The following is a 17,803-nucleotide window of genomic DNA, read 5'->3' on the forward strand; positions in this document are numbered from 1 at the left end:
TGTGCCAAAAAATCCTTTACTTCTTGTCAAATTGCGTAGCTGAATGGTTGTTGGTTTTCGGATACAAGGGCCCTGGGTTCAATTATTGGCCAGGTCATTGAAATTTATCTTCACTAAGGGCTAGGTGATACGGCTTATTCAAAGTGTATCGTCTCTTCAAGATGTTGTTGTTTGAGTCATCAGTCCATAGACTGGTTCGATGCAGCCTTCCATGCCACCCTATCCTGTGCTAACCTTTTCATTTCTACATAACGATTGCATCCTACATCTGCTCTAATCTGCTTGTCATATTCATAACTTGGTCTGCCCCTACCGTTCTTACCACCTACACTTCATTCAAAAACCAACTGAACAAGTCCTGGGTGTCTTAAGAAGTGTCCTATCATTATATATCTTCTTCTCATCAAATTTAGCCAAATCGATCTCTCGCCAATTCGATTCAGTATCTCTTCATTTGTGATTCAATCTATCCATCTCACCCTCAGCATTCTTCTGTAACACCACATTTCTAAAGCTTCTATTCTCTTTCTTTTGAGCTAGTTTTCGTCCATGTTTCACTTCCATACAATGCCACACTCCACATGAAAGTCTTCAAGAACATCGTTCTAACTCCTATATCAATCTTTGAAGTGAGCTAATTTTTTTCTTAAGAAAGCTCTTCCTTGCTTGTGCTAATCTGCATTTTATGTCCTCCTTACTTCTGCCATCATTAGTTATTTTACTACCCAAATAAAAAATATCTACTTCCTTTAAGACTTCATTTCCTAATCTAATATTTCCTACATCACATGCCTTCGTTCGACTGCACTCCATTACTTTTATTTTGGACTTATTTATTTTCATCTTGTAGTCCTTACCCAACACTTCGTCCATGCCATTCAGCAACTTCTCGAGATCTTCTGCAGTTTCAGATAAAATAACAATATCATTGGCAAATCTCAAGGTTTTGATTTCCTCTCCTTGGATTGTGATTCCAATTCCAAATTCCTCTTTGATTTCCTTTACTGCCTGTTCTATATAAATATTGAAAAGGAGGGGGGACAAACTGCAGCCTTGTCTCACTCCTTTCTGGATTGCTGCTTCATTTTCAAAGCCCTCGTTCCTTATCACAGCAGACTGATTTTTATACAGATCGTAGATAATTCTTCGTTCTTGGTATCTGATCCCATTCACCTTCAGAATCTTAAAATAGCTTGGTCCAATCAACATTTAACTTAAAATGAATACAAGATTTATTGCTCCACCTTCTCAATACTTAAAATCATACAACGTTTAATAAAACATCACAATATGATAGTGTCAGGTACTAGTTTCGGTCCATATCCCGGCCCATCATCAGCCGAGCCAAAATTGCAAGTAAAAGACATAAACTAAATTAATATGGATGAACATGAGGATGGATGGTAGTGGAATGACATACAAGTAAAAACCTTATACATAAGTTACAATAAATATGATCACAATGTTAAAATTAACAAATGAATAAAATAATTGTGATGTTATTTAAAATTTCTTGATGCCAAAGTCTAGGTTGACGGTTGGACTCGTGTTGCACATTTGAATTCAAGTGAAGTCTTAGTTTTCTGGAAAGTTCTGAGGGCAAGTTCCACGATGGTGCAGAGGGAATTGTCCAATATAACCAATATAGACTTGACGAATTGAGAAAGCTGGACTTGTTCTATGTAGCTTAAGCAAATGTTGTGTTTAAGGGAAGTCTCAATTCAGTAGAAACCAAAAGAACCTGAAGAACAAAATTAGAATTAACTCGGGAAATCTGATAGAGAAAGTACTAAGGGAGGGTGGGTGTGTGTGCGAAATAAAGAGTACTCACCTTGCACTTGTTTAGAACGAGCTATTGGAAGGAGTGCAGCAGACAGAGTGAGCGTCACGCAGCGTAGATCAGCAAGAAAGGAGAAGGGATGCGGAGGGGAAGGATGACGTAAGTGTGGAAGGAGACATGGAGGGAAGAAAGGGGGAAGTGGTTCAGGGCGGGTTAGGAGAGAGGGAAGTTATTGGAATTTGAGATGGAAGGGGACCCTTAATTGATTTAAAGAAAGGTTTATTAAGAGTTGATTTGTTTTTCCTATAATAGGAAATGAAAAGATCGAATAAAATGTTGGGTTTCTCGGTAATTTCGTTAAGATTGTAGTTGGCATTGAAATATTGATCCAAATGTATGTAAAAGCTCTCAATTATGTTGAGTAGAGGTCCCTTTTTAGTTATTTCGAGTATGTCCATGTCTGTTTCAATGTTCGTGAAACTATGGTTATAATCGACCATATGTTGGCCGATGGCTGAAAACTTGTTGTATTTAGCTGCGTTAAAATGCTCAGAGTATCTGATATTGAAACTCCTACCGGTCTGCCCTTTGTAAGAAATATTTGAACATGTGTTACATCTGATTCTGTAGACCCCTGATTTTGAGTATCTGTTTATTTTATTAATATGTGAAGTGTTATGTAATATTTGCATATTGTTGTTGCTGGTTTTGAAGGCTATTTTCATGCCTTTTTTCTTTAAAACATTAGTAATTATGTGAATTCCATTGACATAGGTAAAAGTGGAGATAGAGTCGTGTTTAGAAGGTTCTTTTTTAAGTGTGGTCTTAGGTCGGAATTTGTGTTTACTAATGATATTTTCTATGAACTGATTATTGTAGCCGTTGAATCTAGCGATGTGACGGATAGTATTCAGTTCCGTGTGAAGATATTTTTTGTTCATGGGTACGTTAAATGCTCTATGTATGAGACTGTTATAAGTTGCTTTTTTGTGGGGGAAGGGATGAAATGAATCTTGTCGAATTGTGACGGCCGATTGAATGGGTTTTCTAAATATCTTGTAGGTTAAGGATTCCTGTTGTCTAGTAATGGTGAGATCCAAAAAATTGATTTTTTTGATCTATTTTTTGACTCCAAAGTGAACTTAATGTAAGGATCAATGTTATTTAATGTTTGAAGTGTTGTATTAGCATCTTGTAGATTCTCGTTAATAACTACAAGGACATCGTCGACGTATCTAGCCCAAAAGAGGATGTTATCAAATTTATTGTTGATTTTTGTATTCTCGAGAAAATCTAGATAGATTTCCGCAAGAATCCCAGAAGCCGGTGAACCCATTGCTAGACCGTTTTGTTGGTAAATAGTACCATTAAACGTAAAAAAGTTGTTGTTAACTACCAATTTAAACAGTGTGATAAAGTCTTGGATTTCCAGTTTACTTAGGAGACTTTTGTAGATTATTTTTGATAATGGGAATTAATTTAGAAATTGGTATACTGGGGTACCGGTATACCGGTATACCCATTCGCCCAATTATCAACTTCAGACCGAGTCCCCTGTATAAAACTATGCAATTTATCCAAAAGTTTCTAAGTAAAAGTTACCTTTTTTCATCTAAGAAGACGGTTAGAAACTCCTTCGAATTAATAGACAAACTTAATAACTTCAATATGAGACCTGACTATTCACTCCATTATTTCGATATTATTAATATGTACCCCAGTTACCAATTTCTAAATTAATTCCCATTATCAAAAATAATCTACAAAACAAAAAACGGTCTCCTAAGTAAACTGGAAATCCAAGACTTTATCACACTGTTTAAATTGGTAGTTAACAACAACTTTTTTACATTGAATGGTACTATTTACCAACAAAACGGTCTAGCAATGGGTTCACCGGCTTCCGGGATTCTCGCGGAAATCTATCTAGATTTTCTCGAGAATACAAAAATCAACAATAAATTTGATAACATCCTCTTTTGGGCTAGATACGTCGACGATGTCCTTGTAGTTATTAACGAGAATCTACAAGATGCTAATACAACACTTCAAACATTAAATAACATTGATCCTTACATTAAGTTCACTTTGGAGTCAAAAAAATAGATCAAAAAAATCAATTTTTTGGATCTCACCATTACTAGACAACAGGAATCCTTAACCTACAAGATATTTAGAAAACCCATTCAATCGGCCGTCACAATTCGACAAGATTCATTTCATCCCTTCCCCCACAAAAAAGCAACTTATAACAGTCTCATACATAGAGCATTTAACGTACCCATGAACAAAAAATATCTTCACATGGAACTGAATACTATCCGTCACATCGCTAGATTCAACGGCTACAATAATCAGTTCATAGAAAATATCATTAGTAAACACAAATTCCGACCTAAGACCACACTTAAAAAAGAACCTTCTAAACACGACTCTATCTCCACTTTTACCTATGTCAATGGAATTCACATAATTACTAATGTTTTAAAGAAAAAAGGCATGAAAATAGCCTTCAAAACCAGCAACAACAATATGCAAATATTACATAACACTTCACATATTAATAAAATAAACAGATACTCAAAATCAGGGGTCTACAGAATCAGATGTAACACATGTTCAAATATTTCTTACAAAGGGCAGACCGGTAGGAGTTTCAATATCAGATACTCTGAGCATTTTAACGCAGCTAAATACAACAAGTTTTCAGCCATCGGCCAACATATGGTCGATTATAACCATAGTTTCACGAACATTGAAACAGACATGGACATACTCGAAATAACTAAAAAGGGACCTCTACTCAACATAATTGAGAGCTTTTACATACATTTGGATCAATATTTCAATGCCAACTACAATCTTAACGAAATTACCGAGAAACCCAACATTTTATTCGATCTTTTCATTTCCTATTATAGGAAAAACAAATCAACTCTTAATAAACCTTTCTTTAAATCAATTAAGGGTCCCCTTCCATCTCAAATTCCAATAACTTCCCTCTCTCCTAACCCGCCCTGAACCACTTCCCCCTTCCTTCCCTCCATGTCTCCTTCCACACTTACGTCATCCTTCCCCTCCGCATCCCTTCTCCTTTCTTGCTGATCTACGCTGCGTGACGCTCACTCTGTCTGCTGCACTCCTTCCAATAGCTCGTTCTAAACAAGTGCAAGGTGAGTACTCTTTATTTCGCACACACACCCACCCTCCCTTAGTACTTTCTCTATCAGATTTCCCGAGTTAATTCTAATTTTGTTCTTCAGGTTCTTTTGGTTTCTACTGAATTGAGACTTCCCGTAAACACAACATTTGCTTAAGCTACATAGAACAAGTCCAGCTTTCTCAATTCGTCAAGTCTATATTGGTTATATTGGACAATTCCCTCTGCACCATCGTGGAACTTGCCCTCAGAACTTTCCAGAAAACTAAGACTTCACTTGAATTCAAATGTGCAACACGAGTCCAACCGTCAACCTAGACTTTGGCATCAAGAAATTTTAAATAACATCACAATTATTTTATTCATTTGTTAATTTTAACATTCTGATCATATTTGTTGTAACTTATGTATAAGGTTTTTACTTGTATGTCATTCCACTACCATCCATCCTCATGTTCATCCATATTAATTTAGTTTATGTCTTTTACTTGCAATTTTGGCTCGGCTGATGATGGGCCGGGATATGGACCGAAACTAGTACCTGACACTATCATATTGTGATGTTTTATTAAACGTTGTATGATTTTAAGTATTGAGAAGGTGGAGCAATAAATCTTGTATTCATTTTAAGTTAAGTCTTAACTCAATACGGAACCCAACCATGAAGTTTATTACTTTAAACCAATCAACATTATCGAATGCCTTTTCTAGATCTACGAATGCCATGTACGTGGGCTTGTCCTTCTTGATGCGATCCTCTGAGATCAGACTTAAAGTCAGGATTGCTTCACGTGTTCCTACATTTCTTCTGAAACCAAATTGATCTTCTCCCAACTTAGCTTCAACTTGTTTTTCCGTTCTTCTGGAAATAATATGTGTTAAAATTTTGCAGGCATGAGACAGTAAACTAATGGTGCGGCAGTTTTCACACCTGTCAGCACCGGCTTTCTTGGGAATAGGTATAACAACATTCTACCGAAAATCGTATGGAACTTCTCCTGTCTCATACATATTGCACACTAAATGAAATAACTTTGCCATGCTGGTTTCTCCTAAGGCAGTCAGTAATTCAGAGGGAATGTCATCAATTCCAGGTGCCTTGTTCCTATTTAGGTCACTCACAGCTCTGTCAAACTCTGACCTCAAAATTGGGTCTCCCATTTCATCAGCATCAACAGCCTCTTCTTGTTCCAGAACCAAATTACCTACATCTTTACCTTGATACAACTGTTGGATATGCTCCTGCCATCTTTCTGCTTTGTCTTCTTTCCCTAGAAATGGCTTTCCATCTGAATAATAATGGTGGGATATATTCAACTTGTGAAACATTTTGTATTTAAAGTTCCAGGTGATGGGGGAAAACACCACTCTTCTTCATCTAGCATGTTATTCCACTTTCTCATCCCAAAACACAACACATTCATTGCGAAGGAGTGAGAGTTCAGTTGGCGTGGCAAATAGGCTAACTGGGCAACAGAACTACTCAATGAAAAGTAAATCAATATAAAGTCAATAATTGGCTGCAGTCAGAAAGCAGTTTTTTTTTTTTTAATTTTTTTTTTTTTGGTTGCTATTTTGCTTTACGTTGCACCGACTCATTTAGGTTGTATAGCGACGATGGGATAGGAAAGGCCAAGGAATGGGAAGGAAGTGTCCGTGGCCTTAATTAAGGTACAGCCCCAGCATTTGCCATGGAAAACCATTTTCAGGGCTGCCGACAGTGGGATTCAAACCCACTATCTCCCGTACGAAAGCTCACAGCTGCGCATTCCTAACCGCACGTCCAACTCGCCCGGTAGTTTTAATTTTAGTCTGACATTCTCATGAGCTTCATAACAAGCCAAATTTTTTATGACTATGATCACCCAGCAATGAGAAAATGTTTCACAAAATTTACTACAACCCGTTTTACAAACATCAGATGAAATAAAAACTTGGTATACAGATCAACAATAAGTTACTTTAACGATCAGATCAATACTTAAGTTATGGAAAAAATAACAGCACCTGCGTTAAAATTTCAACTGTTTATGATAAAAACGTCTACTCCACATAATTAAATGCAGAATAAAATAAAATGAAATGAAATGAAATAAATTTTGGTGTAGTTTGTTTCTGTGTGGAACAAAGGATGAACCTTTTATTAACGCATTAACTGGGGTGTCTATACTTTTTTCCATGACAATATCTTGGAAATGTGTAGCAATCCAACTGATGAGCCCATTGCTACGGTAGTAATTTCATGACTGAAAAACTTGGAATGTTTCTAACATTTCCATTCACTGAAATTAAATTCTGGGAACTCAATTTTTAATATTTTAACTGTTTTCTAAGACTTTGTGAACTAGGTTTTGTTCTGTAAAATTTCTTTTTGCAAATAAGCAGTTCTGTTATTATTTTTAACGATATACATTACTCTGAAGGCAAGAATTTTTAAAAAAGATGTTGAGTAATAAAATATTTGATCCTTTGAAAGAGGTGGAATAGAGCCTCCATGGCATGCTGGCCTCTCACCGCTGGGTTCCGTGGTTCAAATCCCGGTGACTCCATGAGAGATTTGTGCTGGACAAAGTGGAGGTGGGGCAGGTTTTTCTCTGGGTACACCGGTTTTCCCTGTAATCTTTGATTACAGTGACTCTCCAGTATCATTTCATATGTCAGTCATTGATCATTGCTCTCAAGGAGTGCGACAGGCTGCGACAGTCGGTACAATTCCTATCCTTGCCGCTAGATGGTGCTTCATTCATTTCATTCCTGACCTGTTCGAATGACTGGAAACAGGCTGTGGTTTTCATTTTCATTCAAAAGAGCTAGAATCCAGTACTTTGAGAGAGAGAGAGAGAGAGAGAGAGAGAGAGAAGTGCTTTATGCAGAGAGCTCAGCACTGTTCACTTTGACTCGAGGTGTGTTCTGAGATTAAGATTTTGGTTGCCGGCATCAAGATTCTTATCCTTAGCTTTTGGGCTTACTTTCTATACAAGTTGAGAATATACGTCTTATCCTTTTCCTGTTTCTCTGTGGGGTCGGGTATGATGTGACATAGCAAGTTTTATCGACCGGATACCCGTCCTGACGGGGGAGTTAATGAGATGAGATGAAATTAATGACTTGATGTGATAGTTGGAAGGCTGAGGCTGGCACATAGGCTACTCCCGTCGAGTCTGCTTAAGGCTTTAACATCCCCATCCAACAGGCAAATCACCGTCAGCAGCGCCATAATGCCCTCACAGTGCGGAGAAGTTTGGAGTTGAATCCAGGCTTTTGGCATGCAATCTAGTGATTAGATATTGTATACCACCACCTCTCCTACCCTGCCAGCCAACATTCTGAAGGCGAACAGTATTCAAAATCAAAATCTCTTTATTTGCAAATGAGGTGTCTACCTCGGTGGCAAATGGTACACTAAAATACATTATTGTCAAGCACTAAATATTAAATTAACAAGAGAAGAAAATTTTCCTATAATACAATATTATACAATTTATGCTAACAATTTTTTCTGTTAAACACACGACTCATCCTTAATAAATTTATATTGTTTACAAAATTCTACTTATAATATCTCCTGTACTACTTACAAATATAGTCAACTGATATACAGTATGTGGAATTACTTCAAATGATACTATACAACTGGTATAAGATTAAAATTTACATTGCATTATTTTTTTTACCATTCTGGAACCTAAGTAGCATAACGACCTGGTGCGTCTTAACCAGAGCCCCTTTTGCTACCACTTTTCAGAGTTCCTGAAGGGCCTTCACAGCTACCGTAGCGGTCCCAGGGTCCTCGAAGTCCGGACTGTATTTCACCCCTACAGGCAGTCCCCTACTTTGGCTGTCCAAACTCCTTAGACCAGGGGATGGAATTAATTTATTCACACACATTTTTTATTTACATTAACCTGCACTGGTCGAATGCCCTCCAACACTTCATTTATTTTCTCTGTTGCTGTTTATTCTCTTCTTGAATATCTGTACAGATTTTGGAAAAGGATCAAACACTACCGCTGGTAAACTGTTCCGCTCCTTCACACCCTTCCCAATGAATGAAAATTTACCCCTATCACTTCTGCTAAAATTCCTTCTAATTTTATATTTGTGGTCTGTCCTGCCGATATAATTATTTTCCAACTGAAGCTTCTCACGGATATCTCCCCATGCTTCTTCTCTTGTGTAGGCTCTATATATTCCTTTAAGTCTAGTTTTCTCCCTTCTCTTACTTAAAGTTTCCCACCCAAGTTCCTTTAACATTTCTGATACACTACTCTTTCTCCTGACATGTCCAAGATGGCGTCAGCAAAGGATCTAAGTGAAGATAGCTCCCGGTTCTCTTGCAAAATCATCGGGAATAAGTGTAGTGTATTATCGGCACACTTTATCTTGGTGCATTTACACCCTAGTGCTGAATTGGTTGACCTCGGCAATCTTCGAGATTCATATTGGCAACGTTTGAAACACAGACTATGAATCGCTTAAGCATCGTTGTGCGACATCTGGCATACACTTTACATACTAGTACTGTTGTTGTTCACACAGCAAAGCCAAACTATAGAATTCATGCTAGGAACAAGATTCGCATCGAGAAATGTTACACAATGTTATATAATGTGTATGTGACACAGTTGTTCGCTTAAGATAATAACGGTTTAGAAACTTCATATCGATCGATCATATTCTCGATTCAATTCAGATTTCGTTTTCATTCAGTTGGCAGCACTACCGGGACCGGGACAGCTCTCTCCTTACTCCACACCCCCGTACACAAATGCACCAAGATAAAGTGTGTCGATAATAAACAAGAAGCGAGTGAAGAATGGTATCCAGTGTGAAAAGTGTTTAATTTGGTACCATTTTGAGTGTATGTGTAGTGCTGGTTTTGCTCAAAATGAAGATACTTGGACCTGTGTGAGCTGTGGCGAGAGCAATTTGAATAGCGATAACAAACCTAGGCCTACAACGGTCAACGAATCGCTGGCATCTCATTCCCTGGAAGATGGAGGTAATAAAAATGTCGTATGGCTTTTAGTGCCGGGATATCCCAGGACGGGTTCGGCTCGCCAGGTGCAGGTCTTTCTATTTGACTCCCGTAGGCGACCTGCGCGTCATGATGAGGATGAAATGATGATGAAGACAACACATACACCAAGCCCCCGTGCCACTGGAATTAACCAATTAAGGTTAAAATCCCCGACCCGGCCGGGAATCGAACCCAGGACCCTCTGAATCGAAGGCCAGTACGCTGACCGTTCAGCCAACGAGACGGACGATGGAGGTAATGATAATATACTTGTAATTCTCTCTTTATTGCAACAGGATTTACAAGCATTAAAAGCATAGAATGAGATTTTAAAGGAGAAGGTGTAAGCTGTTGTGGGATAGAGAACTGGAACTGGATGTTGTGTGTTGCAAGAAGTTAGAGTTTGGAAATGTAAAAGGTTTTTTTAAATATATATATATATATAACATATCTGAAGGATTTTATTTTGTTTGTAATATTTTGAGAAATGAAGAAATAAGAACTCTGGACTTTGCTGGAATATTTGTTTATGAAGCTGAAATGTGTGTGTAATAATTTTTCTTCTAGGCAATAGGCAAGAAATGTTGAACTGTATGAACATTGCGAGATGCAAGAAGTATTTTGATTCTGAAATGATGTAACTAGTAAAATGTAATTTAAGAAAACCTCAAGATTGGATTGTTAACATTGCAAGAGTGATAAAGTGATTTGTATATCATGATGTAATTGGTGACATTTAAAAAACGTAAAGTGCTTTAATTTGAAACAGCCTATACCGCACGCGCGGTTATGTATGTTGAAATAAGTGATGTAATTTATCTAGCGTCTGTAGCCAGGAAATGACCATATATGGTCATGCGAATGTATTGGCGAACGAGAATCTAGTGGAAATTGTTTCTTATTGATTGATTGTAATCGGGCTATTTTCGGTCTTCTTGCCGGCTTTGGAAAAATGATGCCTGTGCTCGGTGTCATTTTCCATCCGACCGCCCTAGCGAGCGTTCACGCTCGAGGGCTACCCTCGGGAACTCCTGCCTTTCCGAGGTAAGTGTTATTTCAGTGCTATTTTCTTGTTATTATCAATGTTTTCTGATTTTAATTCCTCTGCGTTTCGGTATTTTCTTGCTTGATGTAATTTTCGAAGTTTAATGTTCAACGTGTGTGAGTTTGCCCTAGATTCTCGTTTTCGTAATTTAAAATCTTTCTCCTGTCTTTTAATCAACTATCCTTCCATTTGCGTTTTGGTTTCATAGTTATTCCGTTTGTCAAATGTGTAAAGTATCTGCTGCTCTGTTATGTAACTTCGTCTCTTGTAAAAAAAATTTTTATTTGTTATTTTTAATATAATTGAGCTAGAGGGTGTTTCATGTAAGTCTTTTCTCCCCCATAACGTCATACGTTCCATAGACCTCGTAGGGCTTCCAGCAGCTTCCACATCCTGTCTTCGTTGTCATTTTAGGCCTGTAAGTGTTTCCTATATTTGCTTTAATTTTGCGTATTTAAAAGATACTCGTCACGCTTCTATGTTCTGATATGAATTCTTTGCTACTGCATTATTCACAATTTCCTTAGTCATATTATTAAGTATTATATTATTTATGTACGCGCTCGAAATCAACGGTTACAGAAGGTTTGTTTACTGGAATCGAAAGTACCGGTACCAGTAAACACTCAGAACGCAGGTGGCTCCGTGAATTCTAGCGCGTGGTGTCAAGTTGCTTCAGATTCTAGGAGGAAAAGTGTACAGATAAATAAGGACAACTTTGTAACTGACACCAAAAATAGATTTTCAGCCCTGAGGGAAGTAAGCGATACGCAAGGACTTATCGGTATGGGAAGCAGTCAAACGTATAGCGCAAAATCCGTTACGAGAAGCGGTAAAGTTAGGCCTAAAATCCCACAGAGTGCACCGGCGAAAGTGTCAAACATTCTTATATTTGGTGATAGCCAGGCGAGGGGAATTGCGCAGAAAATGAACAATGAAGATATTGCAGCAACGGCCGTCATCTATCCTGGGGCCCCAATCAAGAAGGTATTGGAAAGCACGGAACAGGCAGCAAGAAATCTCGGAAGTCGTGATGCAGTAGTGATCATCGGCGGGACAAACGACGTATCTCACAACGACGCTAAGCATGTTATTTCTAAACTTAAATGTACACTAGGTAAGCTGACTCACACTAATATCTTTGTAGTGAACGTGCCCCACAGGCATGATTTGATTAAAGACTCATGTGTGAACATTGAAGTGGACAAAGTTAATACAGAGATGGTTAAAATTTGTAAACAATTTCATAATACACAGGTAATTGATAGCAGCAGTTTCAAGAGAGACTGTTACACAAATATGGCCTTCATCTAAACAATTCAGGTAAACAAAAGATAGCAAATATTGTTCACGGTTTTATTAATCTTAAGCTATGTACTGTAAAAAAGGCAACTCCCTTGAGTTATAATACTGACTAGGAAAACTAGTAGAAAGAGCCAGCTGTACTTCAAGCTGGCTCAGTCAACTAGAAAATGAAACTCAGAAAAGTAAAGGAATTTCAAGTTACCCAATTGCAACAGTGAAGTTTTAGGGAGGAAGGGGGTCTGAGATTGCTCTTGGTAAACTGTCAGAGTGTAGTAAATAAACAATTAAAATTCGGTACATTGATGGAATCTTATGAGACTGATGTGGTGATAGGAGTGGAATCGTGGTTGAGAGAAGGGGTGGGTAATAGAGAAGTATTTCCAGAAGGGTACACAGTCTATCGTAGAGACCGAGAAGATAAAAAGGGAGGGGGGTGTTTATTCTGGTGAAGGAAACTTATTGTTCACATGAATGGTTTACCGATGAAAGGGATGAAATCCCCTGTTACAAATCTTGCTGCTTTCCTCTGCACACTATCTATTTCCTTTATTAGGTATTCTTGGTGAGGATCCCAAACACTGTTTTGCATATTCCAATAATGGATGAACCATACTTAAGTAACTTTTTTCTTTTAATTCTTTATTGCATCCTTTAAGTAGCCTCCTTATGACATGTAACGATCTGTATGCTTTCCCAACAATGTCATCAACAGTGTCAACCAGTGGGACTCGAACCGACTAACCACTGTGTCAGTCGGTGTAGACTTGACACCTTAATGATGGTGTCCACCAAGGTGGGCTTTCATACAAGCTGAGAGTATTGTGGTGAATTCACCCACCTGTGTTTTCTGGGGTAGAATGTACACTGCAGGAGAACATAATTCATAAATAATAATAATAATAATAATAATAATAATAATAATAATAATAATACTGATTTAGTGTCCCACTAAATACTTTTACTGTTTTTTGGAGTTGCTGAGGTGCTAGAATTTTGTCCCTCAGTGGTTCTTTGACGTGCCAGTAAGTATACACTCATGAGGCTGACATATTTGACCGGACTGAGCCAGGATCGAACCCACCAACTTGAGCTCAAAGGCAAGTGCTCTATCGCCTGAGCTGCCTAGCCCGGGTAACATCGTAGTTCATCTCATATCGTATGTCGTTACCCACACTGCAGGCAATCAGACAAGATGACACCAGAAAATGTAGAGAATTGTAATATTCTTCTGTTTGTTAAGCTGCTGAGTTGTGGTAAGACAAAAAGCCCAAAATGATGCTGTCCAATTTGTCCATTAACACAAACAAGCTTGATTCTGTTGTGTTTATACATCACTAAACCTTTTTGTGCATGTGATTTGAATGAATCCCCTTTAGAAACATTCCTCATTGATGAATTAATATTTCATTTATTGACATGTAAAATTTGTAAATTTATGAACATCTTGTTCATATATTTTGTCTTTCTTCTGTTTTAATTTTGTGTGGCTGTTGTAAGACAGACCCTCTGAGGAGGGTGGATGTTCAAGCGGTTTAAATTTTACAGAGTTTGTAACATTTTTGAAGGCCAGAAAAGACTCTGTCGTACATTGTCGGCATATAGAATAAAATTTTTCTGGTGACACATTTGGTGTTTACCTGGTAAAATTAACAAAAGGACGTGGAACAGTCAGTTACTAGTCCTGCCAAGCATTGTCCATTATGAAGAGGAGGGAAAGGCTAGCAGTATGTCAGCTAAGAGGCTTTGAAGGGTTCAACACTGAATCACATTTATTTATCAGACTTTTCTTAATTTTAAGCTGAGAATGTTCCCCATTACTTTCAGCGTGAGCTGATAGATTTGTAGTGCAACTCCTGGTTCTGCAATCCTGCAATTTGCACGAGCTATACAAAATTGTTCTTCGACTGTACAAAGCCAGCTGCTAAATTTCTTTCAGTTTTTCTGTTCCAGTGATAAATATAAGCATTTGTATTTCTGTTCTGAAACTGACCAAATTCTGGCAGCTTGCTTGTTTGACAGACTTGAACATGTGCAACTCTGTTCGGTGGACTGTATCACAAACATAGAACTCATTGTTCAGCCCTACCTTAAATCACACAGTTCTTTGTTTAGCTGAAAAGAGTGAATACCTTTGCCTCTATGCGAAACACTAACATAATATTATTTTTGTCATCATATTATATTTGATTTCACGGAGTTCTTCCATCACTGATTCTGGGCAATCTGTGTGGACGCTTATTCCATTGGTATGTTCAACCATCGAAAGTACATCTGCAGACAGAAGTGAATTTATTGGAAGGAGTTAATTACTCGGAAATGAGTTAAAAACAACAACAATATTTGATTACAAAGGCTTTGAACGCTGATTTTGCCACAAACACATTTTCCGCTCAACCCTGACTCTCTCTCTCTCTCTCTCTCTCTCTCTCTCTCTCTCATATTGCAGTGGTGGGTTATATTCCCAACACCTGCCTGGTGTGTTCGTGCTCAGGTCTTGGCCACCACTGCAGTAAAGTGGGACATAGAAATCGACAAAGCACGAAATCAAAATAGCTGCACACAGGATGATGGTGGTGGTTATTTTTATAATAGTTAAGTACTGATGAAAAGCTGTATGTGTGCTTTCAGCTGATATTAGTCATATAATGAAACTACCATTCTTTTTTTTATATTCAACATTGAGGAATTTGTGTTTTAAATTTTATAAAGTACATCTGTGATTTGGCTGCAATGTTACCTTTTTTATGTTTTTGGTAAAAGTGACATTTCAGTCTTATTGCCCACTACATAAACAAAGAAAAGAGTATTAACATTGTACAATTATGATATGTTAGCAGAACTCAAGGTGTGTCAACCAGATAGAATCGGTGTGTCGCGATATCGAGCGGACCATCAACCAGACCATACAGAACACACTGAATGCCTTGGAACGAGACTGTGAAATTGTATCAGGAAGAATAGAGGAGGAATTAGATAAGGATATCCTCGACAGATCCTACAACTTCCGCACTTCTAGCCGAGGTGAGTTTGTCGTTATTATAGTAAATATTTGTGCGTTGTCTTTTGAAATAAACTGACATGTCTAAAGTCAATTAATAGGAGTATAGTATCACGTAGATCAGCCAAGTGCGGCAACTGGTCGTGGAGTAATTCTGACAGCCAGGAGGAGTGTCTCAGACGGTTGAGGCGCTGGCCTTCTGACCCCAGCTTGGCAGGTTCTATCCTGACTCAGTCCGGTGGTATTTGAAGGTGCTCAAATACGTCAGCCTTGTGTCGGTAGATTTACTGGCACGTAAAAGAACGCCTGTGGGACTAAATTCTGGCACCTTGGCATATCCGAAAACCGTCAAAAGTAGTTAGTGGGACATAAAAACAATGACATTATTATGATTCTGATCCATGCTGTTGTGGATTGCTACCCACAGCTTCTTCTTATGTGTAGGTGCAGAATCTTGGGTGTTAATGGATCATACCACCACGTCCCATAAATGCTCAACAGGGTTCATATCACAAATTAATTTTTTTTCCTATATAAGGAATGGTGTATTTATCCACCTTTTTAATACTTCACAATTTTAACTTATTAAAAATTACAAATTGTAGGGTTCATATCAGATGAACGAGGGGTTACAGCAGTTGTTGAAACTTTCCATAACGCTCCTCAAACCAGTTCTGGACAGCTTAGGCCCGATGACACAGTACGTTATCGTGCTGTAGGGGTACATGAAGTACATGAACGACTGCAAATGGTCACCAAGCAACAACCTGCTCTGGTGGATCAGTGGATCCAGCCCGTGCCACTAGCCTCGTTGACAACCGGCTTGATGGGGCCTGAACTCTACCATCAGTTTGAAACAATGTCGCCACTCCTCCACGGTCCGATTAGCAACGTTACGAGCACAGGTCTGCTCCCATGTCCAACTGACATTAAAGAACACTACACTGATCTGGTACCTCCTGCATTGAATGTGGATCTGATTTGAGCCAGTATGGCTTGTCTACTACTGTGGTCATCCACTGCGCTGTTCACTGTGGGTGTTCTCAATACACACGATACCATCAATCGAGGGATGTTAACACTGAGGCCTTGCTCACTTTCTTACTTTTTTAATTCTCCAAACTGGCCTTCACTAATTTTGGAATTTAAAATTAAATCCTAGTTTGGAACTTAGGTCATTTTATTTCACTATTTTTGCATTCATAATTTCTACTTTATATCTGTAAAAACTGCAGTACAATTGATAAATCCCTTATCATGGAAATAGTGGATTGAAATTAGTAGGTTTATCTTTTTTCTTTTGTTTTTAAAGTCCAACATATTCCCTTAACTAATAATTTATTTGTTTTTAAGACCATTTAGAATTGTTTATAATAATTAGTACATAAATATAATATATATAACATATAACTCACGAGCCAGGGTTGAATGTCTCTGCACTGCATGTCTGCGAATATGCGCCACCACTGCTTTCACAAGTGCTGGAGTCCTGATCGAGCACGGTTCTACTGGTCTGGTCATCCGAGGAATCACTTGGCAGTGCGGTACACAAACATTCTACTGATTTTCAATGTTTTTGATGTCTTGAAAATATCCCTATCTTGTGAAGGGCTATTACAGTCACATTGTTCTCCTACACTCCCCACTTCATCATAAATACTTCAGAAAAACTATGCCTGGGCTCTTGATGCCAATGGTGACTCATGACAAGGAAAGGAAACAATTGCAATAAAAAGCAGTTGTACAGTAATTATGACAAGACTAAGTAGTTCTGTGCAAGAAAAATGCCAAAAGACCACCACAAAATGTATTTTCAGTTCAACTAGTAAATGAACTTCCATTGAAATCTTTTGAGACACTGTTTCACGAGTTATCATAATCAATTGGATCGTCAACCTTTGTAGGGAAATGGCATCCTGAGAAGAAGTGAATAAATTTGGAAAAGACGTGTTCACAAACAGATGGGTGTGTTTTGTATTGCAAATTGTGCAGTGTAAAAGTGAGTGCGGAAAGGAAGTCTTTTGTACAAAAGCACATTAAGCGAGAAAAACATATCAAATCTATAATGAGTGCGAAGAACAACAAGTGTTCCCAGATTCTGTGGAGGCAAAATGCTAGCACTATATCCAGCAAATCATATGTCCATATTTATATACAATACTAAGTAAATGAATTATATCCCTAAAACCAAGAACTGTGCAGTGAATAGAACAGAGATATATTACTTGTAAAAACCTTTCTTACAAAGTCAAGAGAATTGAGTTTGTTCACACATTTTAAAGTAACGTTTTACTTATTTTATAATATTTTTTGTAAATTTAAGGGCATTTTATTGATCATTTTCAGTGATTTTATGTCGTCAACATCCGTCCCTAGTAATGTACAGTATATCGGAACTTTGGTTTCTTTTCGAATGGGCTTGTTGTGCTGAAATTTGTCTACATAGTTAAATAAAGCTCTGTTGTTTAATGATTCCTAGAATATTATGTCTACAA

At 37.9% G+C, this 17,803-nt stretch overlaps 1 protein-coding gene across 3 annotated transcripts in view; it reads left to right on the forward strand.

The window, feature by feature from the left end:
• Positions 1-17,803, forward strand: part of LOC137503384 (sarcalumenin-like) — a 262,108-nt gene that overhangs the window by 216,236 nt on the left and 28,069 nt on the right. For 2 of the 3 annotated variants that reach the window (XM_068230976.1, XM_068230978.1), the window contains one exon: positions 15,145-15,331. In XM_068230976.1, coding sequence (XP_068087077.1) covers positions 15,145-15,331 — 187 coding nt within the window. The remainder of the gene's footprint in view (positions 1-15,144; positions 15,332-17,803) is intronic. The other variant, XM_068230977.1, reaches the window with a different exon arrangement.

The sequence above is a fragment of the Anabrus simplex genome, chromosome X (assembly GCF_040414725.1).
Source record: "Anabrus simplex isolate iqAnaSimp1 chromosome X, ASM4041472v1, whole genome shotgun sequence".
Taxonomy (NCBI): Eukaryota; Metazoa; Arthropoda; class Insecta; order Orthoptera; family Tettigoniidae; genus Anabrus; species Anabrus simplex.